This window comes from Coregonus lavaretus (genome assembly GCF_964263955.1).
Source record: "Coregonus lavaretus genome assembly, chromosome: 29".
NCBI classification, from domain to species: Eukaryota; Metazoa; Chordata; class Actinopteri; order Salmoniformes; family Salmonidae; genus Coregonus; species Coregonus lavaretus.
Window position 1 is genome coordinate 20,890,377 of NC_140016.1, and position 25,765 is coordinate 20,916,141.

At 44.1% G+C, this 25,765-nt stretch overlaps 1 protein-coding gene across 1 annotated transcript in view; it reads left to right on the plus strand.

Annotated features, from left to right (window-relative positions):
* Positions 1-13,954: 13,954 nt before the first annotated feature.
* The window catches only part of LOC311104607 (dystrophin-related protein 2-like), a gene marked incomplete at both ends in the record, with an annotated part of 79,062 nt that continues 67,251 nt past the window's right edge, over positions 13,955-25,765 (plus strand). Inside the window, one exon of the mRNA XM_084146475.1 lies at positions 13,955-14,001. Within this exon, the coding sequence (XP_084002601.1) occupies positions 13,955-14,001 (47 nt within the window). The remainder of the gene's footprint in view (positions 14,002-25,765) is intronic.

Below are 25,765 nucleotides of genomic sequence, written 5' to 3' on the forward strand. Positions count from 1 at the left end.
ATCAAGTGCTGCTGAACTATCCTTCCTAGCAGGAATGTATTGTAGTGTTGTATTACGTAATAGGCTTGAATGTATGAATATCAAAGTAGCTGGGTGAGTAACATGTCCCTTTGGTTTCCTGGTGGGTTTGGGTAGAAATGCAGGCCATCATTATTCTATGATCTCTCCGCTCGCGTTAACCTCAGTGCTCTCTGTGTGTGTTCTGACTTCAGGAAGAGTTGGCATTAAGGGGGACAGGCAGAGCAGAGTAAGCTGCTTGGAGGAAGCCAATAAATGCAGCTAGACAGCTTGACAGGCCACTGTATTCCCATTGTTAGAAAGCAGATCCAAAGGCCCCCCGTTGCTGAAACACCATAATCTGGTGCACAGGAGGTTGGTGGCACCTTAACTGGGGAGGACGGGCTCGTGGTAATGGCTGGAGTGGGATGATATCAAATACATGAAACACCATTCCATTCACTCCATTCTAGCCATTATTATGAGCCGTCCTACCCTCAGCAGCCTCCACTGGTCTGGTGGGAGGTAAATGTTAGCCTCATACAATAACCATTTTACTGTATGTGTCTCAATGAGCTTTATATTGTTATGTGCAGTGCATCAAATGATGCGGATAAGCTGAGTGATTTTCATACAGGTCCGATACAGAGTTGGATAATGACAGGGAGATGATGAGATAACGGTACTGTAGCCATAGTAACTGTCCTTTAGTTCTCACATTCTAATGAGCTAGAACACATTTTCTCACTTCTTCAGTTCTTCTTGTTCTATTTCTCTGCCAATTCTTCTTTCTTTGGGGGTTACATAAAGCTATTTTTTCCAGACAAAATACTGCCGTTCAACTGACTACTTTTGTTGTAACCGCATGGTGTTCAGGCTGTGGCTGTGGGCTCTTTCCACTAAACTCTCCCATGGTGTACATGTATCATTGTAAGCAGAGGTCTACCCTTTCTCTCATGTACTCTTAACGGTTTATATTCAGAGGCTGTAGCTTTGGTGTTAACTGTTTGGTCTTTACTTATGCTTAACAATAGGCCATCCCTCCATGCTTGTGTTCCACTCTTTTCTAGTCCTGTGTACCAATTTAACAGAAGCTTTCATGCCTCGTTTTGGACATTTTTATATAGAGACTGGCCTGAATACAGTCCTCTGTGTTGCAAAGAGCGCAAACAACTGTGTCTTCAACTTGGGAAACAATGAACGTCATTTCCAAAGGACTGTTCTTAAATGTCACTTTCCGTCCATTCTTGCTGCCTACTCTCCCTGTGCCAAAGGGCAGTGTTTTTAGGAATGTGTTGAGAAGGCCTACACATCTCTCCACCATCCAAACCTGTAGCCCCATGCCAAGTCGAGGGAGGGGGGGTCTGGGGGTGCTTTGATATTCTCATGTGACTCCTTTGGGGTTTGTGCGTTGAATTACGTTCAGTCTGTCTTGTTTTCTTTCCCTTTCTGTTTGTCCTGTCATGACTTACATAGATAATTACAGTAACATTTTTTTCTGTGTGACTGCACTCGTTTCTGGTAATTAGAGGAAAACAGACACGGCCCTGTTTTCTTGAACATCGGCTCACACATCAGATTAGTATGAGTCTTAATTAGATTGAGTTTGTAAGGCAATGAGTATGTTATGTCTTGTCTTATGCTACCAGCAAAACACACTTCTTCATGTCTTCTTGTCCAATTGTAGTTAGCTTCTATCAAGATTAAGGCATGGAGTTCTTTTTCACCATTTGACCTAACTAGGAAAACTCTGGGTCCTTCACTTCCTTCATGTTTCTGATTGTGACTGCATCTCGACACAAACACTGTGGTTCATGTATCCTCTTTAGGAACAGAACATACAGTAAGATTGCTCAGTAAGGTGCAGCACATTACAGTACAAGGTGCAGTACATTACAGTACAAGGTGCAGTACATTACAGTACAAGGTGCAGTACATTACAGTACACAGTGCAGTACATTATAGTACAAGGTGCAGTACATTACAGTACAAGGTGCCATACATTACAGTACACAGTGCAGTGCATTACAGTACAAGGTGCAGTACATTGCAGTACAAGGTGCAGTACATTACAGAACAATGTGCAGTACATTGCAGTACAAGGTGCAGTACATTGCAGTACAAGGTGCAGTACATTGCAGTACAAGGTGCAGTACATTGCAGTACAAGGTGCAGTACATTACAGTACAAGGTGCAGTACTTTACAGTACAATGTGCAGTACAATGTGCAGTACATTACAGTACCACTTATTCTACCGTCCATAACTGTTTGTCAGTTAATGATGGACTGGGCAGCTAGATACAGTATTCTCACCCATTTTCATAATTCATGGTTGGCTTTTTACTCAACAACAAGCTGTCACTAGGCTCATTCCTGTCTCTCACAATCTCAGTGGCCTGCTCAGCAAATAGGAAGTGACAAGGCTGACAGGCCTGCCAGTGTGGACTGAGAGCGGAGAGCCAAATGTCACACCAGACCCTGTCACAAGCCCTTTGTCTCCACTTTAATGACATTCCCAGCTTTTAAATGAGCCTAACTTGTGTGTGTGTGAGCCTCTAAAATCACTTTCTCACTGATTAGAGCTGTTGGCAGCCGTTACTTTTATTTCTGTGGGTGATGGTGTCCGTCTTTAGCACATGTGGTACCTGTGATTGTGCAAACCAGCTCTTTAGGTGCATTACCGCAACATGCTGTTTGCCTAAACATCTCAGGGACCTCCTATAGAAAAGCGGAAGGAGTGCTAGGTCAGTGTGGTGGGCTGGGGCTGTAAAATGGAAGTCTTTGTGATGTGCAGAGTTTGCATTGTATGGTGTTGATGGAACATTTCACTTTACAGCCTTTGTTGAGAAACTCATCTTAATTAGCCAGCATCTCAATTGGCGTTTGGCAAATGAGCTCTTTTCTGAGCCAAGTGTTCCCTCTGCACACGTTGCTGGCTCTTAGAAAGTAGCAGCAGTAGGGTAGTTTTTTAATCAGACTTGCTTACACGCAGCCGAGGTGCATGTATTTATTTGTATTAATTTCGTTTGAATTAAGTCTAAACATAGAGTGCACACTTGTTGTGGGAAAACAGTTATTTCAGATGAGACGAGTGCATTAATTTACTGGGTGACTGTTGAGTAGTTTCCAATTTCCCAGAGAACCCATATTTCTCACTTCAACGCTTTTTTAGTCTGATGCCTTTTGATGTTTAAAAGAATACGTAATGTAATGTGAACATGTTGAATACTTCAACAATGAGACTTAGGCCCACAACGTCAACTCCAATGAGATGAAAAGTCTAATTTCTCCAACTAATCCCCTAAAAGCTTTCTGGTTGAATTAGAAAGGCAAGGCGGGAGGCTGCAACAATCTGTTTGAGAGATGGATTGAAATGTTATTTTAATCCTATTGCTGCCAATCATCTTGGACTATTTTGCTCCCTGCGCTCCTTTATATCCACAGTGCTGCCATTTGAGCAGGGCTGAGAGGATTGCACGGCAATACCCTAATAGCACTTTGATAGGCAAAACATGTTTTCCTTTGACGGAAATGTCACTTTGGAGAATGATTTTGTCAGTGCACCTAATTCTCAGTCAAAGCAGATTGGATATTGCCCACTGTGTGACTCATTGAACCCTCAGTGGAATTGGATTACTTTTCTGCATTCTATTGCTCCCAGATTCCACCATTCCACCACGGTCGGTGTTTCACTCAGTGCTCATTTGAATGTGCACAAGGTGCACCATAACTCGTTTACTCAGGAATTAATCTGCTTTTAATTAAGAAAGGCACTTTAATCCACCAAATTAATTACTACTGTACTTGAGCTAACAAATACGATCATTTTGTTTTATGATTTTTCTTCCGCAATGCTTTAAGCCTGAGTGTTTTCAACTGGGTTTCAATTTGATATTCTAGAATCACATTACCAAATCACTCTCAGGGAAGAATCTTGCAAACCTCTTACATGTAGAAGAGGAGAAAGTGCCTTTAATCGTACAAGAATCCTGGAGGAGGAATTAAACTACCTTTCCTCTTCGATATAACATAAAACTTTAGCTGTCATCTCAATCCCTAACAGACTAAGTTTCATCAGACTGGTGCATTTATTGCGGCGACTCCTCAACCTTATTAATAACCTTTTGTAGCTTAGATCTCCACTGCTTGACAGCAGAGAGACTCACAACAGCTCATTGCATTAGTCATAAATATAATTAAACCGAGACTACATGAATCTCCCCAGACCCACATTCTGACAGTTGCATAAGCATCCAGTGTTTTACTGCATAGTGTATGGCTGGCATCACCATAAATTAGAATCTCCAAGTAGAAAATGAGCACACTGGCTTCCAGGAACACACACAGACTATAATATAACTGGCTATGGCACACACATACACATGTATCTATTTCCCGGTAAAAACACCTCCATTCGGTTTGAGACCTCCCCCGAACACAAACAGGCAGGAAGGCAGATACACACACACACACACACACAGAGAGAGACACACTCTCTTTAACACACTGCATTTCAAATCCATATCATTGTCATTAGGCTGTATTATGTAGTGGGTCTTCACTGTACTATATGGATGTGAGCCCTCATGAAAAAACATTAGGATACCTGCTCTTTCCATGACATGGACTGACCAGGTGAATCCAGGTGAAAGCTATGATCCCTTATTGATGTCACCTTTTAAATCCACTTCAATCAGTGTAGATGAAGGGGAGGAGACAGGTTAAAGAAGGATCCCTGTGGAACGCTTTTGACGCCTTGTACAGTCCATGCCCCAACGAATTGAGACTGTTCTGAGAGCAAAAGGGGGTGCAGCTCAATATTAGGAAGGTGTTCCTAATGTTTTGTACACTCAGTGTATGAGGATATTATGATTATCGCTGTCATGTATCATTGAGCTTACTGAGCCACGGCTCCATTTGGTTCATAAGGTGATGTTGAGTCGTTATGAGATAGAACTTGATATCTTTACAGAGTGAACGCATAGTTGACAAATTAATCTCCATTGGGACAGACCTCGATATCTTTACAGAGTAAACGCATAGATCACAAATGAGTCTCGTATTGGGGTTCATTGGGGCTTATCCCATACCAGTGACTGTTACAGCACAGCTCAGCTGACTAAAGAGAAAATGGCTTTTTTGATCTACCCTCTGCTAGGGGGCTAAGAGTGGAGGAGGAGTTAGGCCAGAGAGGCTCTTCACTGGAGAGACTATCCACACTGTGGGTCCTTGTGGAGCTCCAACAAAATGAAGTGCCCTCCAGCATCTCCCGGCCCCTGAATGTCACCTCTGAAGTGGGAACCTGTGGGGAGAGGGCAGGGGCAAAGGGCACACACAAATGCACATACACACACACACACACACACACACACACACACACACATACAGTCATCACATAGTCAGTTGAAGTTTGACTGCTGCCCCTCAAGCACTTCACGGAGAGTAGCACACAGATACTGTATATGAATAAAACATGTTCACCTGATGTTAATGACGTGTTGAGAAGAGCGCCGGGCGAGAGTGCTCCAATAATATCTCTCCTCCTGCACTGCCAGGCAGTCAGACAGTCTTTAACACAGGATGCTAATGGGGGTCTAATTTCAAAACGCAGAGCTCTTCAGAAACCAACGCAGCAAGGGCAGAGCGCCCATAAACTAGTATGTTGCATGACATGTTTTCTCAACGGCGAAAATGACAAATGACTGTTTGTCATTGAAATAGTGTTGGAAGGATCACAATTGAGACTGGAGGGTAACATCATTTGGGGGAAGAGTGGAGGGGGAAGAGTAGGAGGAGGTGGAAGAAGTGTGGGGGGGGGGGGGGGGGGGGGGTTGTCAGTGACTGCTCTTTTTCGGTGGCCCGCATCACAAATCACATCCGTGTTCCTCTGAAGACAAGGACCAGTCAGAGCTGGGAGGGCTGCTGCCACTTTCAGGAGGAATATCTCAATTTTGACAGCCTGTGGCCTTTGGGCATGTTCTGTGTGTGTGTGCCAATGTGCGTGTGTGAGCATGTGTGTGTACATTTGTGTGTGTGTGTGTGTTTCAGCATGTGTGAGCCGCTCACAGGAGCTCCTCCACTCACTCCAGTAGTGTGTGACAGTTGCAGCTGTGAGGTGAGGGACTTGAATCACGTCTCTCTTCTATCTCACTCTCTCTCTCCTCTCTCTCTCCTCTCTCGTCCCTCTCTCTCTCCTTCTCTCGTCCCTCTCTCTCTCCTCTCTAGTCCCTCTCTTTTTCCTCTCTTGTCCCTCTCTCTGTCCTCTCTCTCTCATCCCTCTCTCTCTCCTCTCTAGTCCCTCTCTCGTCCCTCTCTCTCTCCTCTCTCGTCCCTCTCACTCTCCTCTCTCTCCTCTCTTTCTCCTCTCTCGTCCCTCTCTCTCTCCTCTCTCCTCTCTCTCTCCTCTCTCATCCCTCTTTCTTTCCTCTCTCGTCCCTCTCTCTCCTCTCTCTCTCCTCTCTCTCCTCTCTCCTCTCTCTCCCCTCTCCTCTCTCTCCTCTCTCTCCTCTCTCTCCTCTCTCGTCCCTCTCTTTCTCCTCTCTTTCTCCTCTCTCGTCCCTCTCTCTCCTCTCTCTCTCCTCTCTCATCCCGCTCTTTCTTCTCTCTCTCCTCTCTCGTCCCTCTCTCTCCTCTCTCTCTCCTCTCTCTCCTCTCTTTCTCCTCTCTCGTCCCTCTTTCTCTCCTTTCTCTCTCCTCTCTCTCTCCTCTCTCGTCCCTCTCTCTCCTCTCTCTCTCCTCTCTCTCTCCTCTCTCGTGTCTCTCTCTCTCCTCTCTTTCTCCTCTCTCCTCTCTTTCTCCTCTCTCGTCCCTCTCTCTCTCCTCTTGTCCCTCTCTCTCACCTCTCTGTCTCCTCTCTCGTCCCTCTCTCTCTCCTCTTTTTCTCCTCTCTCTCCTTCTCTCGTCCCTCTCTCTCTCCTCTCTAGTCCCTCTCTTTTTCCTCTCTTGTCCCTCTCTCTCTCCTCTCTCTCCTCTCTCGTCCCTCTCACTCTCCTCTCTCGTCCCTCTCTCTCTCCTCTCTCGTCCCTCTCTCGTCCCTCTCTCTCCTCTCTCATCCCTCTCTCTCTCCTCTCTCGTCCCTCTCTCTCTCGTCCCTCTCTTTCTCCTCTCTCGTCCCTCTCTTTCTCCTCTCTCTCCTCTCTCTCCACTCTCGTCCCTCTCTCTCCTCTCTCTCTCCTCTCTCGTCCCTCTCTCTCTCCTCTCTCTCTCCTCTCTCCTCTCTCGTCCCTCTCTCTCTCTCCTCTCTTTCTCCTCTCTCCTCTCTCGTCCCTCTCTCTCTCATCCCTCTCTCTCCTCTCTCGTCCCTCTCTCTCCTCTCTTTCTCCTCTCTCGTCCCTCTCTCTCCTCTCTTGTCCCTCTCACTCTCCTCTCTCGTCGCTCTCTCTCCTCTCTCGTCCCTCTCTCTCTCTCCTCTCTCGTCCCTCTCTCTCTCCTCTCTCATCCCTCTTTCTCCTCTCTTGTCCCTCTCTCTCTCCTCTATCGTCCCTCTCTCTCTCCTCTCTCGTCCCTCTCTCTCCTCTCTCTCCTCTCTCGTTCCTCTCTAACTCTTCTCTCTCTCCTCTCTCGCCCCTCTCTCCTCTGTCCTGTATGAGCAGCAGTGGATTCAGTAAGCTCTATGACTGCTGTGTTTTTCTTGGCGGCTCGGTTAGCTAAAACTGGTGGCCGTTGGGGGGATATGGGATATGGGATACAGGATGGTGGAGCAGGGAGGTAGTGGCACTGCTAACCCCCATCAGGCAGCTGCTACAGATATGTGGACACATGCATGCACACACACACACACACACACACACACACACACACACACACACACACACACACACACACACACACACACACACACACTGGATCCCCCCCCCCCCACAAACTGTACCCCCTGGATGCCCATTCTCTAAGTCTGTGTTGGCCTGACATTTAGTTGTCCTAGCCAAAGTTGTGTTACTAAACTGTGTCACAAATCCACAGCCACAGAGTCTTAAACTGCTACCCAGTAAAAACTGGCTGTGGTGCGAGGGAGATCTGTTCTGGGTGTCACTGTGTGTGTTGCTCAGCCCTGTGTGTTGTTGCATGGTGGTCATTTCTTCATTACTCCCAGATGGTGGATCAGGACCCATTGGTGGTTCACAGCCCATTTCTACTGGTTTAAGACTGGATTATGGCATTAGTCTTCTGATGGTGCCTTTGCCAGTCACTTTCTCTGTTCTGGAAGGAGAGGAAGGAGGAGAGTACACACCCAATCTCAAGCAGCTATGCAGTTTAACCCATGTGAGAGTTCCAGCCCGTTGTTGATTTTCCAAAGAGGAGAGTGTGTTGTTTCGGCAGTGATATCACAAGGCAGTGATGTCACAAGGCTCCTAGTCACTGTTCATCTTGAAGGACCATAAGGAAATTCCTAAATGCTTTTGATAGACCACAGAACAAAACAGTTTGGGAACCACTGCTGTAGCCTGTATGTCACTGAAGGGCATTGACTGGCTGGACACTGGGCAGATGGCTTTTTCCAGTCCCAGTGGGTAGGAGTATAGGAACAGGTTGGTGTGATGAGGAATGTGCAGTGACAATAAGTTCATTGACAGGAGAGGGAGCCTCTGTCTCTCTGTGTGTCCCTACCACACCCTCCTCACCAGTCATTACTGCATTCTCTCCATTCTCTGCAGCCTATAGACAAATGTCACTGTGGGAATAGTGAGGAACCCCTCTTAAAATCACAGGGACATCAGTGTGAGAGGAACACTATCGTAGCACTACTGTAGCTCCTGGAGGGATTCTCTCTCTTGGGATTCTAATATATCAAGGTAAGCACTGTAACTGTCAACTATCTGTTATGATTTCATAATGAGAGTGAAATAGTGTAGATACTGTATTGCTGCTTCTCAGAGCGACGGATCTGAGAAAAGTGGTGGTGGTGATACCGGGAGATTATTATCAAGGTGTTGTACGTACGCGTGTAGACGAAAGTTAGAACTACTGTCAATTCTTTGATCATCTGGCAGTTTTATCTGCATAGTTGAACAGTTGTCGTCTGTCTGGCAGATGAGGAAAAGCTGTTTATCTTATCTTGGATTGTCTTTGATCTGATTTATTTCTCATCTGGGGAAAATACTCGAAAGCTTTTCAGTATATTTTGGAAAGACATGGTCAATTGACGCAAAGATATTGAAGGACAATGATGAACATTAGGTTACTTAAGACAGAAACAAAAGGAGGGAGGATGGGTGGGCATATAGCGTGTCCGTCTAGTAACACAATTGTTGCATGTTCGAACCACGTCATGGACAACTTTAGCATTTTAGCTAATTAGCAACTTTGTACAACTTACTACTTTTTAACTACTTAGCTAGCATGTTAGCTAACCCTAATCCTAACCCTAACCATTTAGCTAGCATGTTACTTTAACTAGCATGTTACCTAACCCTAAGCTTAACCCCTAAACCTAACCTTATCCCCTAAACCTAACCCTAACCTTAACCCCTAAACCTAACCCTAACCTTAACCCCTAGCCTAGCTAAAATTTGCCACCTAGCTAACGTTAGCCACAAATTGGAATTTGTGTAATGTACACGAATGCGTAATGAACAAAGTAAATCATGTAATACACACAAAAATGCGCTGTGAAGAAAATTGTGTAATACACACGAAAAATTACGGTGCCTGTCAACATTTCGAATAAGTAATTAGTGTCTATTTCACAATGAACTGTGATAGTGTGTTGATCAGCTAGGTTTTGAGAAGGTGGTGTAGTTTTTTTAAGGACAGCTTGGTGTTTTATGAGTCAGTTTTTATTCAATTCAGTCTAGGCAAGAATCCAGCAGCTCGAAGCGAAGAGCTTACTGGTAAACCTCAATGCTCCCCATACAGGCTCAGCCCTCTTGGGAAAATGGGAGAGTGCTTCAGCGATGATCAGATACCATACTCAGGCAACAGTCAATAATGTATGTCTAGAGATGGACCTAAACAGCAAATCCAACCCATGTCTCCATTTGTGCAACATGAGTTGATTGTATGTGTCGTTGAATTACTGTGTGTAAGTGTGTTGAGGAATGTAGTGTGTGTGTTTGTGTGCGTGTCCATGATTTTCAATGGTTTGTGTGTGTGCATCACTCTCATGCATGCATGAGTATGCTGGTCCGATGCTGGTGGTCCTGCCTGACGCAGTTGCCAGTGCTGATGCCAGTGCTTGTCTCCGGTCTGGACACAGAGAGGAGAGGAAGGAGGAGTGCCCAGGCCAGCCCAGTGTTCTGGCATCACTAACACAAGACTCCCCTTCGTATAGCTGGACAAACGCCTTCCTCAGTCTAAGTTATAGCCAGGGGCGCAGTTCCGCTGCTACTGCTGTCGTTGATGGCCTTTCTGTTGATTCAGCTCAATTTGCCGTCAAGTAAACAAACAAAACATGGTCACTCCGCTTCATATCGCTGTGTTGTGTGTTATTATGGTCCGTCTGTGCAGTCATAATTGCTCAGAGATATTAGGCTAAGCTGGGGAAAAGGACCTGTTGGCTGCTCATTGCTGCTGGTGATTTTAATAAGTTTAATAGCTGGAGTTCCAGTGAGCCTGTGTGGCTTCTAGGTATTAACAGTATCTGAGCTCCTATCCACATAACTGATGAACCATGAACAGAGAGGATTAATCATCCAGCCAGTGGATTATACAGTGGAAGAGGAGGAGGGAGAGAGAGATGCTGATTCATACAAGATGGAGAAATTACCCTTGAACAAACAGAGGGCTGTCTCAATAATGAGAAGCAAGCAGATAGAGGAGATAGAGAGAGGGAGAGAGAGAAGGAGAGAGAGAAGTAGAAAGAAGAAGAGAGAGGAGAAAAGGAGAGGGGAGAGAGAGGGGAGAGAGAGGAGAGAGAATGTGAGGGCGATATATGCTTACACTCTTAGAAAAAAGGGTTCCAAAAGGGATCTTCGGCTGTCCCCATAGGATAACCTTTTTTAGTTCCAGGTAGAACCTTTTTTGGTTCCATGTAGAATTATTTTGGGTTCCATGTAGAACCCTCTGCGGAAAGGTTTCTACATGGAACCCAATAGGGTTCTACCTGGAACCAAAAAGGGTTATTCAAAGGGTTCTCCTATGGGGACAGCCTAAGAACCCTTTTAGGTTCTCGATTGCACCTTTTTCTAGTGTAGGCAGTGGTGTAAAGTACTTAAGTAAAAATACTTTAAAGTACTAAAGTAGTTATTTTCGGTATCTGTACTTTACTTTACCATATATATTTTTGCCAACTTTTACTTTTACTTCACTACATTCCTAAAGAAAATAATGTACTTTTTACTCCATACATTTTCCCTGACACCCAAAAGTACTCGTTACATTTGGACAGGAAAATGGTCCAATTCACACATTTATCAAGAGAACATCCCTAGTCATCCCTACTGCCTCTGATCTGGCGGACTCACTAAACACAAATGCTTCGTTTGTAAATTATGTCTGAGTGTTGGAGTGTGCCCCTGGCTATCCATAAATGTAAAAAAAAAAATTGTGCCATCCGGTTTGCTTAAAATAAGGAATTTGAAATGGTTTATACTTTTACTTTTGATACTTAAGTACATTTTAGCAATTCCATTTACTTTTAATACTTAAGTATATTTAAAACCAAATACTTTTAGACTTTTACTTAAGTAGTATTTTATTGGGTGACTTTCACTTTTACTTGAGTCATTTTCTATTAAGGTATCTTTACTTTTACTCAAGTATGACAATTGAGTACTTTTTCCACCACTGAGTGTAGGAAACAGCCTGTGGATAGGTGATGAGCCTGCTGCGAACCTAATGCTCTCTCTAATCTCTCGCTCTCTCTCTCTTGCTCTTTCTCTCTCTGTCTCTCTGTCTCTGTCTCTCTCTCTGCCCCTCTCTTTTTTACCATCTAGTTTCGCTTCAAATGTTGACACTGCAACAAAAAGTTCTACCTTCATGACACATTTCAGGTGCAATTTGTTTTTGGCAAAGTATCCCGGTTGCGGCAGTCTAGTAAGCTTGAGAGGTGTGTGTGTGTGTGTGTGTGTGTGTCTAATGCAATAGTGGGACTGTTACATTGTCTTTGTCTGAAGAGATGTTATGACTGTGTCGTGTGTGTGCTTGTGCGTGTCCCTGAATGTGTGTGTGGATCTGAGAAGGGATGAGAGGTTGGCATAGTGCTGAAGTAAAATAAAATACATTTTCATTTGTCACATGCTTCGGAAACAACAGGTGTAGACTAACAGTGAAATGCTTACATATGAGCCCTTCCAAACAATGCAAAAAAACAACAAAGGAATAGTAGAAAAAAATTGAAAAATAATAACAGAATTAATAAATACACAATGAGTAACGATAACTTGGCTATATACATGGGGTACCAGTACCGAGTCGATGTGCGAGGTACAGTGTACCTTTGGGCCGTACGCATTACCCTCTGTAGCGCCTTGCGGTCGGATGCCAAACAGTTGCCACACCAAGCGGTGATGCAGCTAGTCAAGATGCTTTCAATGGTGCAGCTGTAGAACTTTTTGAGGATCTGAGTGCCCATGCCTAATCTTTTCAGTCTCCTGAGGGGAAAGAGGCACTGTCGTGCCCTCTTCAAAACTGTGTTGATATGTGTGGACCATGATAGTTCCTTAGTGATGTGGACACTGAGGAACTTGAAGCTCTCGACCTGTTCCACAACAGCCCGTTTCCTGTAGTCCACGATCAGCTCCATAGTCTTGCTGACGTTGAGGGCGAGGTTGTTGTCCTGGCACTACACTGCCAACTCTCTGACCTCCTCCCTGTAGGCTCTCATCATTGTCAGTGATCAGGCCTACCACCATTGTGCTGCCTGCAACCTTAATGACGGCCACGCAGTCGTGGGTGAACAGGGAGTACAGGAGGGGACTAAGCACGCAACCATGAGGGGCCCCCGTGTTGAGGGTCAGTGTGGCGGATGTGTTGTTGCCTACCCTCACCATCTGGGGGCGGTCCGTCAGCAAGTCCAGGATCCAGTTGTAGAGGGAGGTGTTTAATCCCAGGGTCCTTAGCTTAGTGATGAGCTTGGAGGGCACTATGTTGTTGAACGCTGAGCTGTAATGAATGAACAGCATTCTCACATAGGTGTTCCTCTTGTCCAAGTGGGAAAGGGCACTGTGGAGTGCAGTAGAGATTGTGTAATTTGTGGATTTGTTGGGGTGGTATGCGAATTTGAGTGGGTCCATTGGAGTGGGTCCAAGGTGTCTGGGATGATGGCGTTGATGTGAGCCATGACCAGCCTTTCAAAGCATTTCATGGCTACAGATGTGAGTGCTACAGGGCAATAGCCATTTAGTGCAGGCTGTAGTGAAGGTAGAGGCGGTGGAGGATGATTAGACATGATTAGAGATTAAGAAGAAGCTCCCTGACAGCTCAGCGGCCAGACAGAAGAGATGTCACGACCCCACAAACACTTTCCCATCACTTGCGTGAGCTGGGGCCATCACAAACCTGACAAAGATGTGGCTGTATGCACGTGTATTTGTTCACACATCCAAGTGTAGACATGTGTCTAAGAGTAGGGCTTTGAATTTTTCATGCTTATGTCACAATGTTCAGGTAAAACGCAGTGCCCTATTTATGAGTGCACATATGATCAGGGTTGGGGTCAATTTCATTTAAATTCCAGTCAATTCAGGAAGTATACTAAAATTCAAATTCCAATTCTCTTCAATTCTTTTCAATGAGGAAAATGTTTAATTTAAATTGGAGTTTGGTTCACTTTTGGAGTTGACTGGAATTTAAATGGAATTGACCCCAACCTTGCATATGATATGATACGCTATGATACGATGTGATGATATAGGCTAATGTGTGTATTCTGTGTTGTTGTGTGTAGCTGCAGGGCGGCCAGGGTGGCCGGGATGCCACTGTGTGCCCTGCCAGTCCACGGTGGATCGTGAGGGGCAGGAGGACGGAGTGGTGGAGACGGAGTGTAGCAGGCTGGGAGGGCACCACCCGTCTGGAGACATGAACCTCTGCTGGAACGAGATCAAACGCAAGTCCCACAACATCCGGTAAGATGCTGCTTACAATGGGGTTCAATGGGGTTAGGATTCTCCTTCACGTTGGGTTTCAATGGGAGTGTTATACAGTGGCTTGCGAAAGTATTCACCCCCCTTGGCATTTTTCCTATTTTGTTGCCTTACAACCTGGAATTAAAATGGATTTTTGGGGGGTTTGTAACATTTGATTTACACAACATGCCTACCACTTTGAAGATGCAAAATATTTTTTTGTGTGAAACAAACAAGAAATAAGACAAAAAAAACTTTAAGTCATACCACAGATTCTCAATTGGATTGAGGTCTGGGCTTTGACTAGGCCATTCCAAGACATTTAAATGTTTCCCCTTAAACCACTCGAGTGTTGCTTTAGCAGTATGCTTAGTGTCATTGTCGTGCTGGAAGGTGAACCTCGGTCCCAGTCTCAAATCTCTGGAAGACTGAAACAGGTTTCCCTCAAGAATTTCCCTGTATTTAGCGCCATCCATCATTCCTTCAATTCTGACCAGTTTCCCAGTCCCTGCCGATGAAAAACATCCCCACAGCATGATGCTGCCACCACCATGCTTCACTGTGGGGATGGTGTTCTCGGGGTGATGAGAGGTGTTGGGTTTGCACCAGACATAGCGTTTTCCTTGATGGCCAAAAAGCTCAATTTTAGTCTCATCTGACCAGAGTACCTTCTTCCATATGTATGGGGAGTCTCCCACATGCCTTTTGGCGGACACCAAACGTGTTTGCTTATTTTTTTCTTTAAGCAATGGCTTTTTACTGGCTACTCTTCCGTAAAGCCCAGCTCTGTGGAGTGTACGGCTTAAAGTGGTCCTATGGACAGATACTCCAATCTCCGCTGTGGAGCTTTGCACCTTCAGGGTTATCGTTGGTCTCTTTGTTGCGTCCCTGATTAATGCCCTCCTTGCCTGGTCCGTGAGTTTTGGTGGGCGGCCCTCTCTTGGTAGGTTTGTTGTGGTGCCATATTCTTTCAATTTTTGAATAATGGATTTAATGGTGCTCCGTGGGATGTTCAAAGTTTCTGATATTTTTTGATTACCCATCCCTGATCTGTACTTCTCCACAACTTTGTCCCTGACCTGTTTGGAGAGCTCCTTGGTCTTCATGGTGCCGCTTGCTTGGTGGTGCCCCTTGCTTAGTGGTGTTGCAGACTCTGGGGCCTTTCAGAACAGGTGTATACAGTGGGGAGAACAAGTATTTGATACACTGCCGATTTTGCAGGTTTTCCAACTTACAAAGCACGTAGAGGTCTGTAATTTTTTATCATAGGTACACTTCAACTGTGAGAGATGGAATCTAAAACAAAAATCCAGAAAATCACATTGTATGATTTTTAAGTAATTATTTTGCATTTTATTGCATGACATAAGTATTTGATCACCTACCAACCAGTAAGAATTCCGGCTCTCACAGACCTGTTAGTTTTTCTTTAAGAAGCCCTCCTGTTCTCCACTCATTACCTGTATTAACTGCACCTGTTTGAACTCGTTACCTGTATAAAAGACACCTGTCCACACACTCAATCAAACAGACTCCAACCTCTCCACAATGGCCAAGACCAGAGAGCTGTGTAAGGACATCAGGGATAAAATTGTAGACCTGCACAAGGTTGGGATGGGCTACAGGACAGCAGCTTGGTGAGAAGGCAACAACTGTTGGCGCAATTATTAGAAAATAGAAGAAGTTCAAGATGACGGTCAATCACCCTCGGTCTGGGGCTCCATGCAAGATCTCACCTCGTGGGGCATCAATGATCATGTGGAAGGTGAGGGATCAGCCCAGAACTACACGGCAGGACCTGGTCAATGACCTGAAGAGAGCTGGGACCACAGTCTCAAAGAAAACCATTAGTAACACATTACGCCGTCATGGATTCAAATCCTGCAGCGCACGCAAGGTCCCCCTGCTCAAGCCAGCGCATGTCCAGGCCCGTCTGAAGTTTGCCAATGACCATCTGGATGATCCAGAGGAGGAATGGGAGAAGGTCATGTGGTCTGATGAGACAAAAATAGAGCTTTTTGGTCTAAACTCCACTCGCCGTGTTTGAAGGAAGAAGAAGGATGAGTACAACCCCAAGAACACCATCCCAACCGTGAAGCATGGAGGTGGAAACATCATTCTTTGGGGATGCTTTTCTGCAAAGGGGACAGGACGACTGCACCATATTGAGGGGAAGATGGATGGGGCCATGTATCGCGAGATCTTGGCCAACAACCTCCTTCCCTCAGTAAGAGCATTGAAGATGGGTCGTGGCTGGGTCTTCCAGCATGACAACGACCCGAAACACACAGCCAGGGCAACTAAGGAGTGGCTCCGTAAGAAGCATCTCAAGGTCCTGGAGTGGCCTAGCCAGTCTCCAGAACTGAACCCAATAGAACATCCTTGGAGAGAGCTGAAAGTCTGTATTGCCCAGCGACAGCCCCGAAACCTGAAGGATCTGGAGAAGATCTGTATGGAGGAGTGGGCCAAAATCCCTGCCACAGTGTGTGCAAACCTGGTCAAGACCTACAGGAAACGTATGATCTCTGTAATTGCAAACAAAGTTTTCTGTACCAAATATTAAGTTCTGCTTTTCTGATGTATCAAATTCTTACATCATGCAATAAAATGCAAATTATTTTCTTAAAAATCATACAATGTGATTTTCTGGATTCTTGTTTTACATTCCGTCTCTCACAGTTGAAGTGTACCTGTGATAAAAATTACAGACCTCTACATGCTTTGTAAGTAGGAAAACCTGCAAAATCGGCAGTGTATCAAATACTTGTTCTCCCCACTGTATATACTGAGATCATGTGACACTTAGATTGCACACAGGTGGACTTTATTTAACTAATTATGTGACTTCTGAAGGTAATTGGTTGCACCAGATATTATTTAGAGGCTTCATAGCAAATGGGGTGAATACATATGCACGCACCACTTTTCCGTTGTTTATTTTTTCGGATTTCTTGAAACAAGTTATTTTTTTCATTTCACTTCACCAATTTGGACTATTTTGTGTATGTCCATTACATGAAATCCATTTAAATTACAGGTTGAAATGCAACAAAATAGTAAAATTGTCAAGGAGGATGAATACTTTTGCAAGGCACTGTACGTGTGTTTCAATGGGAGTGTGTTTTAAATTGGGTTTCAATTGGGGTAGCATGTGTTTTAAATTGGGTTTCAATTGGGGTAGCATGTGTTTTACATTGGGTTTCAATGGGGGGTAGGATGTGTTTTAAATTGGGTTTCAATGGTGGTTTACAATGTGTTTTACATTGGTTTTGAATGGGTGTAGGATATTTTATACATTGGGTTTCAATAGTATGCATGTATTATACTGTATACTGGGTTTCAATGGGAGTGTTATATACACTATATTTCAATGTGATTAAAATACAATTTACTCTATGCAGTGGGAGAGAATCAACAGAATCATTTCAAGAAAACACAAGTTTCAAAACCCTGCTGTCACAATGTCTGGTTTTGAAACATGCTGTGCAAACAAGCGTCTTCCAGCCACTCTTTCATGCGGCGACGTTTGTGCAGTGTTGATACATCTAATATTCTCTGTGTACTAGCATTTCTAACCTTTTGCTCTGATTTGTTCACTGCTGTTCCCACAATTAGAAAAACATTGTCTCTATAATGTGCTGTCACGTAATTAAATATTCTCAGACACATCTCCAAGTGGGCCTATTCATTATGAATAATATGTGGGTTAATACCCCCCCCCCCCCCACCCTAGTTACACTTGAGAGGTCTGCATCTGCAAAACAATTACGAACATTTTCGAACCACTGTAGTACTGCTTTGATGACTAATTGGAAGGCGCCCAAGCTTGGCATGTCATTGGTATGACTTTAATTCAGCTGGCATCCTATTTACAGGATTGGCCCCTTTAATGACTTACTTGACCCTCATCATCCTGGTGCTTCCAGCAGGGACATGGAGGAATAGAGGGGATATTCGTTAAGACAGTTCCCCCAGCAACGTATTGTAATGAGATCGCTATGGATAGCCTGCACTGGTAGCACACACACACTCAACCCCTTCTGACATAATTTGGCCCACAGTGCGAGAGAGAGAGACAGATCACTACAGTCATGTTTTTAAAGGAGTGGAGAGCGAGTGGAGAGTGAGTGCTAAGAGATGTCCCCGAGAAATGTGGATAGGACTGAGTGCCAACTCCTGGACAAGTGGAGGTTGGTTTATCTAATGGCTTGTCAGGGTTTGATGGATATCAGTGGTGTAAAGTACTTAAGTAAAAATACTTGAAAGTACTACTTAAGTAGTTTTTTTTGGGGTGTCTTTCCTTTACTTTACTATTTATATTTTTGACAAGTTTTACTTTTACTTCACTACATTCCAAAAGAAAATATTGTACTTTTTACTCCATACATTTTCCCTGACAAGGGAAGTGTGGAGTGTGCCCCTGGCTATCCATACATTTTAAAAACAAGAAAAGGTTGCCGTCTGGTTTGCATAATATAAGGAATTGTAAATGATTTATACTTTTACTTTTACTTTTGATACTTAAATATATTTTAGCAATTATATTTACTTTTGATACTTAAGTATATTTTAAACCAAATACTTTTAGACTTTTACTCAAGTAGTATTTTACTGGGTGATTTTCACTTTTACTTGAGTAACTTTCTATTAAGGTATCTATACTTTTACTCAAGTATGACAATGGGGTGCTTGTTCCACCACTGATGGATATGTTGTGGTGGAACTTCTGTTCCAATGGCAGAGATAGAGGAGGAGGAGGGGGAGGAGGAGGAGGAGGAGGAGGAGGAGCTAAAGGCAGCTGTCCTCTTTCTGACTAGGTGGCTTCTCCTGCTCCTGCCTGTCACCATAGAAACCATACTACAACCCCTAATCTACTGCTACTGCCTACCACCATGGTCCTGTATAGGCTAGCTGTATAAGCTATTACTCAGTTACTTGTGAATGCTCAATGCGTTGAAACACGTTGATAAGCCTTAGTCCAACATCACTAAGCCTGGTAATTCATAGAATCTGAAGGTCGACATTAAGAATGTGTTTTTTTTTCTTTTCTCAGTGAGTCACACCAGTAGAGGTAGTTATATATTTTTTCAACAAAAGAGAGTCTAAGGACTAGACGGAGTACAGTCTTTATTATACAGTTACAGAGGAGATGGTTGTTTGCTTGAGCTGTGTTATGATTAAGACTTCAATTAGTGAAGCCACGGCTCCATATGATGGATATTCTGTGTCATAATGAACTCTAAATGATTATGGATGTTAATTGGAAAACACTTCATTTCCTCAGGCATGTTGATAAAACAGGTATAGATCAGATGAACTACTACTGCAGGTGGATGCTACACATTAACCCCCTAGAGTCAATCTAAGTTACAACAAATGGAAAAAAACAACAACTTCCAAATCTGTCAGTTTAGGCTAGAGATAGGCACTTCTGCATCTGCGGCAATAGGTGGCAGAGCTAGAACGGTGTTTGACAGACCACAAGAAAATCGGTCTTCTCACGAAGTTTGACCTACAAACTAATGTCACGGGACTCGTCTGAAGGTAACCAGTACCAGATTTTTTTTTAAACGAATGGAAGTATGAAGGTAGTTTTGTGCCTACCCCCAAAAAGGTGTTAAATATGTGTATTTTTAAAAATCTATATATTTCCAGATTTTTTTTTACATCTCCTAGATTTAGGACAGACGCTTCAAAACCTTGTTTCTTATGATTTATGTTTTGACTGTATTTTTGCCATTTATGAATGTGTTATTCAATGCGTTTCTATGGACTTTGGTAGTAAATGCCAAAATCAATATTTTATCTATTTTCTTATACCTAAAGGGGTCCTAAAATTCAAAATCAATTAGCTAAATGGTCCACAGTATGACCATCTTAAAACAATTCCATATGTCAGCTTAGCACCCCCCTCCTCTCCCCCAACGTCTTAGACTCTAACTAAAGTACCCAGAGCTTTAGGAAAATGCTACTTGGTTGAACAAGACCATTATAATACCTGTGAACAATACAATTTGATTCACTGCATAGCTAATTGATGGCTGAATGATCCGTTGCCTTTCAGTTTAGCCCCCCAAATTATTATCATCATCATCATCATCCTCATCATCATCGTCATCATCATCATAATACCAGAGTTTATAGAGGTAGTCTTTGTGATGTCCTTGAAACAGTGGGCTAGTGTTCTGGTGGTGTGTGTGTAACACTGCACTGCTGTGTGCAGTGGCCTGTGGAGATTGCCCTGTGGGGGTGACGTGGGTGGCAGACTGGCACGATGGGAATGTGTGTGCCCGTGGACGGAGGGACACATGGCATGGCTGGGATGGTTTCAGAGTGCCACCCGCCTGCGCTCTGATCTACTGTGTGTGGGCAGGGCCAGAGACTCTGACCCTGTCTGTTCTCCCAGTTCTGTCTGGTTTATGGCAGGGCTCTGTCTGGCTCTCTTTATTTCTCTCTCTCTCTCAGTAGTTCTCTCTCTCTTTCAGTTTCCCCTTTCCATCGTCATCTGTCTTTTTATCTCCCTCTCCTTCTCCCCCCCCCTCTCTCTCTCCCTCCCTCCCTCCCTCCATTGTCCTTGGCCCCCTTCCTCCCCCTCTCTCCTGGCAGTGCCCCCTATAGTCAGTCAGTGTTAACTACAGTGGCCGTGTTGCGCCCCACATTATCTTCCACCAGCTCTTCCCTGCAGCACTTCCTGGCTGGGCCCCTACAGGCCCTGTTGAGCTACAATATGAATGATAGCTGAATAGACTCTCTATCCAACATTAGTTAGGGGTCAAGGGTTAAACGAGCCCTCAGGCCAATGGGATGGTAGAGGTGGGAAGAACTCAAACATTATTGGACCATTCAGACTTCAATTATCCAGTCAGATAGTGTGGACGGGACGTCATTGTCAGTTGATATGAAGATATTGTCAATTGTTCTTTTAGTGTTAGAGTGAGGTTTTGGTAGCCTCAGGGTTGTGTTTAGGTTTTCTTATTGGTTCCCTGATGGGATGCCTCGCTTAACCATGTTTGTTGATGCTGTTTGAACATACAATTAAGTGCTTGATACAGTATGTGCTTGATATTATCCCTTTGATAATAAATACCCGTTTGATAGTAAATACATAAATAAAATGTTAGGGTTTTAAACCGTTTGATTTTGTGTTGCAGCTCTCTTCTATATGAGCAGTTCAGACCTTTCCCTTAGTGTCCTGCAATGTCCAATGTTCCCCGTGGATGACCTGCAAAAAAATCAGCTGGCAAGTGGAATGAAAACATTATTTCAACCCGCAGGGCAGGCTCGCGGTTCAGAACAATTATATTGCTGGTCAGAATGTTTTAAAATCAAGATAATACATGTTGTACAAACCCAGGAGCTTGTTGTGTTGCATTGTGGTGCGAATTCCATTCTGTGAGCGGTGAGGAAGACACAGTAGGCTACCAGCCACGCATTGAGAGTGTGTGGACAGGGGTCAGGGGTCAGGGGTCAGGGGTGTAGCTCAACAGTGGTCACTTTTCGAATAATATCATGCATTTTTTGCGGATATCCGGATAGTCGAAATACATGTGTTTTTTGTGAAACTTTTAAAAGACTTGGGCACTTTGCTGCGCTACTCAGGAGAGACAGCTTGTTGCTGGTGCTGCTTCTGCAGCAGGGCGGGAGAAGGGCAGGGGTCAGTTTGTGTGAGACGGCAGGGAGGGAGAGAGAAAGTAGCCATACTCACGCTAGTTAGACAAACTTGTTTCTGCCACAGGTTATATATCATACCACCTGGTAGTGCCTGTATTGACTGCATCACATCGATGTAAAGAAGCTAGCTATGGTAGCCAGCTAAGTTAGCAGCTAACTAGCAAGTTTAAATAAGTCTGTATTGCTGCGCTCCCCGTCCTTGTCTACAACAACTCAATTCAGATTAAACAACAGCCTGTTGGTTGCTCGTTGTTGTCTTGTCCTTCTCATTAAGGTAACTTAATTCCATAACTGTTATTGATCAGAAATATCCCACTTCACCTGCTAGGCTATACAGTATATGGGGCCTGTGACTGTAGTGGTGCTTTGATTGCCCAAATCAAATGTCATGGACATGATATATACTTGTATGTTGCAATGTCACATTCAGAGGGCACATGCCCCCTCAGATTTGTCCTGTTTAAAATATATATATTTCTTTATTTTCTTTACATTTTTGGTTGTTGTTTCTCTGTAATAATACTAGCCACCTAGCAATTTTATGAAGTTGGCTTTAGCTAGCACAGATACAGTGGGGAAGAAAAGTATTTAGTCAGCCACCAATTGTCCAAGTTCTCCCACTTAAAAAGATGAGAGAGGCCTGTAATTTTCATCATAGGTACACGTCAACTATGACAGACAAAATGAGGAAAAAAAATCAAGAAAACCACATTGTAGGATTTTTAATGAATTTATTTGCAAATTATGGTGATCTGCAAAGAGGAGTGGGACAAAATCCCTCCTGAGATGTGTGAAAACCTGGTGGCCAACTACAAGAAACGTCTGACCTCTGTGATTGCCAACAAGGGTTTTGCCACCAAGTACTAAATCATGTTTTGCAGAGGGGTCAAATACTTGTTTCCCTCATTAAAATGCAAATCAATTTATAACATTTTTGACATGCGTTTTGGTGCTCCGTGGGATGTTCAAAGTTTTGGATATTTTTTTATAACCCAACCCTGATCTGTACTTCTCCACAACTTTGTCCCTGACCTGTTTGGAGATCTCCTTGGTCTTCATGGTGCCGCTTGCTTGGTGGTCCCCCTTGCTTAGTGGTGTTGCAGACTCTGGGGCCTTTCAGAACAGGTGTATATATACTGAGATCATGTGACCGATCATGTGACACTTAGATTGCACACAGGTGGACTTTATTTAACTAATTATGTGACTTCTGAAGGTAATTGGTTGCACCAGATCTTATTTAAGGGCTTCATAGCAAAGGGGGTGAATACATATGCACGCACCACTTTTCAAGTTATTTTTTTCATTTCACGTCACCAATTTGGACTATTTTGTGTATGTCCATTACATGAAATCCAAATAAAAATCCATTTAAATTACAGGTTGTAATGCAACAAAATAGGAAAAATGCCAAGGGGGATGAATACTTTTGCAATGCACTGTATGTTCCGTCCCGCCACGTGAGAATACATTGCCAAGTTTACTTTCCCTGGCTAGCCTAGCTCACAGGAAAATGGCTAACGTAACCAGATAAATATAAGTAAAGGTTATGATGGGGGAATACACCATTTTGGAAAGAGGTGAAATCCCCAGTTTGGTAGATGGTAACTATCAGTTAATTATTAGGCCTACGTTAATACAGGCCATATAAAGTTTAAACCGGTGAGGCTGGTAAAAGTTTGAGTATAGCCTACTAAATAAATGTATTTTTGCAGCCTATATTAGATTTCGAGAATTGATCATTTAAGTTTCAATTCAACTACTTGTTTATCTAAACAATATTGAATGTAAAGGTTTTGTTATGTTGGCTATAGGCTCAATGTGCCGCTTTGCGTTGTGAAAATAAAAATATATTGTTCTCAATTAATGGAATGGTTTCCTTTTATCCATATGTTGAATAGGCATGAAGGCAAATTCATTCATTCAGGGTAGGGGAATAATAGCCTACTACTGAAGTCATAAAAACAAACAATAAATGCATGATATTTGTCGGGTAATGGATCGACTCTCGGAACAATTCTACGCGGGTGGGTCGGGTTGCGGAGAAAAATCTATCCTAATGTTGGGTATCGGGTGGGGCTCGGAATCGATGTGGCTGGCACGAAGCGAGTGTGGCTCAGGTAACCAAGAGCGTGTAACTGTACATCATTCCAGTTACCCATGGGAAAAGTGTCAGTTGCGTCACGCTGGCGGAGGAGGAGACGGGAGATGAAGATTTAATAAAGGAGGTGACAGAGCTGCAGCATCTTTTGGGAATGACACCACAGTCTCGTAGCGGGGGGATGTTTTGTTTTTGCCAGGGCTGGCAGGCAAACTAACTTTCAGACACACTAATGATGGAACACTCGACAGGGAATTAGGGAGCCATGAATTATTTAATAGAATACCATGCTGCTCGATGTTCACTGTGTAGAGCTAGGAATTAAACTGCACAAAGCTGTGGAGGAGCCCTGAACTGTGCTTCTCCTTCAGCTGGTGCAGAACAAATCACACACTCTGGTGAGATTAGAAACAATGTGGAGGCAGTTAGGTTTTGGACTACCGCAGTGTCTCTTTGAATTGCCAGGAAGAGATAATCACATTTGTGTGAACTTAACAGGAAGCAGGGGTTTATAAAAAGCCCCCCCAGTCCCTCAGGGGAGAAGACATACAGAATTGGAACGCTCCAACAATGAGATATGGCAGATCTGAGGCTTCCCCTATATGTTGCCCTTCTCTTCCACTCTTGGAGGAAAGCCCACTGATGGACACACACACACACAGGCAAGCACACAAGTGCATGCACAGTCGCACACACACATGTGGCACACACACACACACAGGCAAGCAAACACATGCACGCACGCACATGAAACAGAGTTAAGAACGTACCGTAAGCTCACTTCACAGCTAGCTTGAAATGTCACGGATGGAGCAATCCAATTGGTAACTTTTGGGTGGCTCAACCCGTTGGAACGTTGTCAAGGAGGGCGGTCACGTGTGCTAGCAAAGCAGAGGTCCTGGGTTCGAGCCTTGGTATGAGCCGAATCAGGAGGAAGTGGTACTCGCCAAGTAAGCAGCGTGGCGTCCGAAACACACGCACATACACACACACCCACGCACTCATGCCCAAATGCATGCACACACACACACAGCCCCCACCACACACACACGCAGACAGGCAAGCACACACACACTCACTCACTCACCCACTCACTCACTCACTCACTCATGCTCAAACCCTACACCCCAACTCCATTCTGCCACCTCTGGTCTCTTCGCCCTCCCATCCCTACGGGAGGGCATCTCCCGCTCAGCCCAGTCCAAGCTCTTCTCTGTCCTGACACCCAAGTGGTGGAACCAGCTTCCCCATTAAGCAAGTCCCTGCTCATCTTCTGAAAACATCTGACACCTTACCTCTTCAAATCGTATCTTAAATAATCCTCCTCCCCTCCCCCCAGTGTGTGTGTGTGCAGTGTGTGTGTGTGTGTGTGTGTGTGTGTGTGTGTGTGTGTGCAGTGTGTGTGTGTGCAGTGTGTGTGTGTGTGCAATATGTGTGTGTGCAATGTGTTTGTGTGCAGTGTGTGTATGCAGTGTCTGTGTGTGCAGTGTGCGTGTGTGTGTGTGTGTGTGTGTGTGTGCAGTATGTGTGTGCAGTGTGTGTGTGTTATCAATAAGAGTGTGAACAAAACAGAGAGTCAGTGAATGTTGGTTACTGAGTGAGGTGAGTCACTGGAGCACTATGGGGGAGAGTGAGGCTGTCATTACAGTGAGGGAAAAAAGAATTTGATCCCCTGCTGATTTTGTACGTTTACCCACTGACAAAGACATGATCAGTCTATAATTTTAATGGTAGGTTTATTTGAACAGTGAGAGACAGAATAACAACAACAAAATCCAGAAAAACGCATGTCAAAAATGTTATAAATTGATTTGCATTTTAATGAGGGAAATAAGTATTTGACCCCTCTACAAAACATGACTTAGTACTTGGTGGCAAAACCCTTGTTGGCAATCACAGAGGTCAGACGTTTCTTGTAGTTGGCCACCAGGTTTGCACACATCTCAGGAGGGATTTTGTCCCACTCCTCTTTGCAGATCTTCTCCAAGTCAT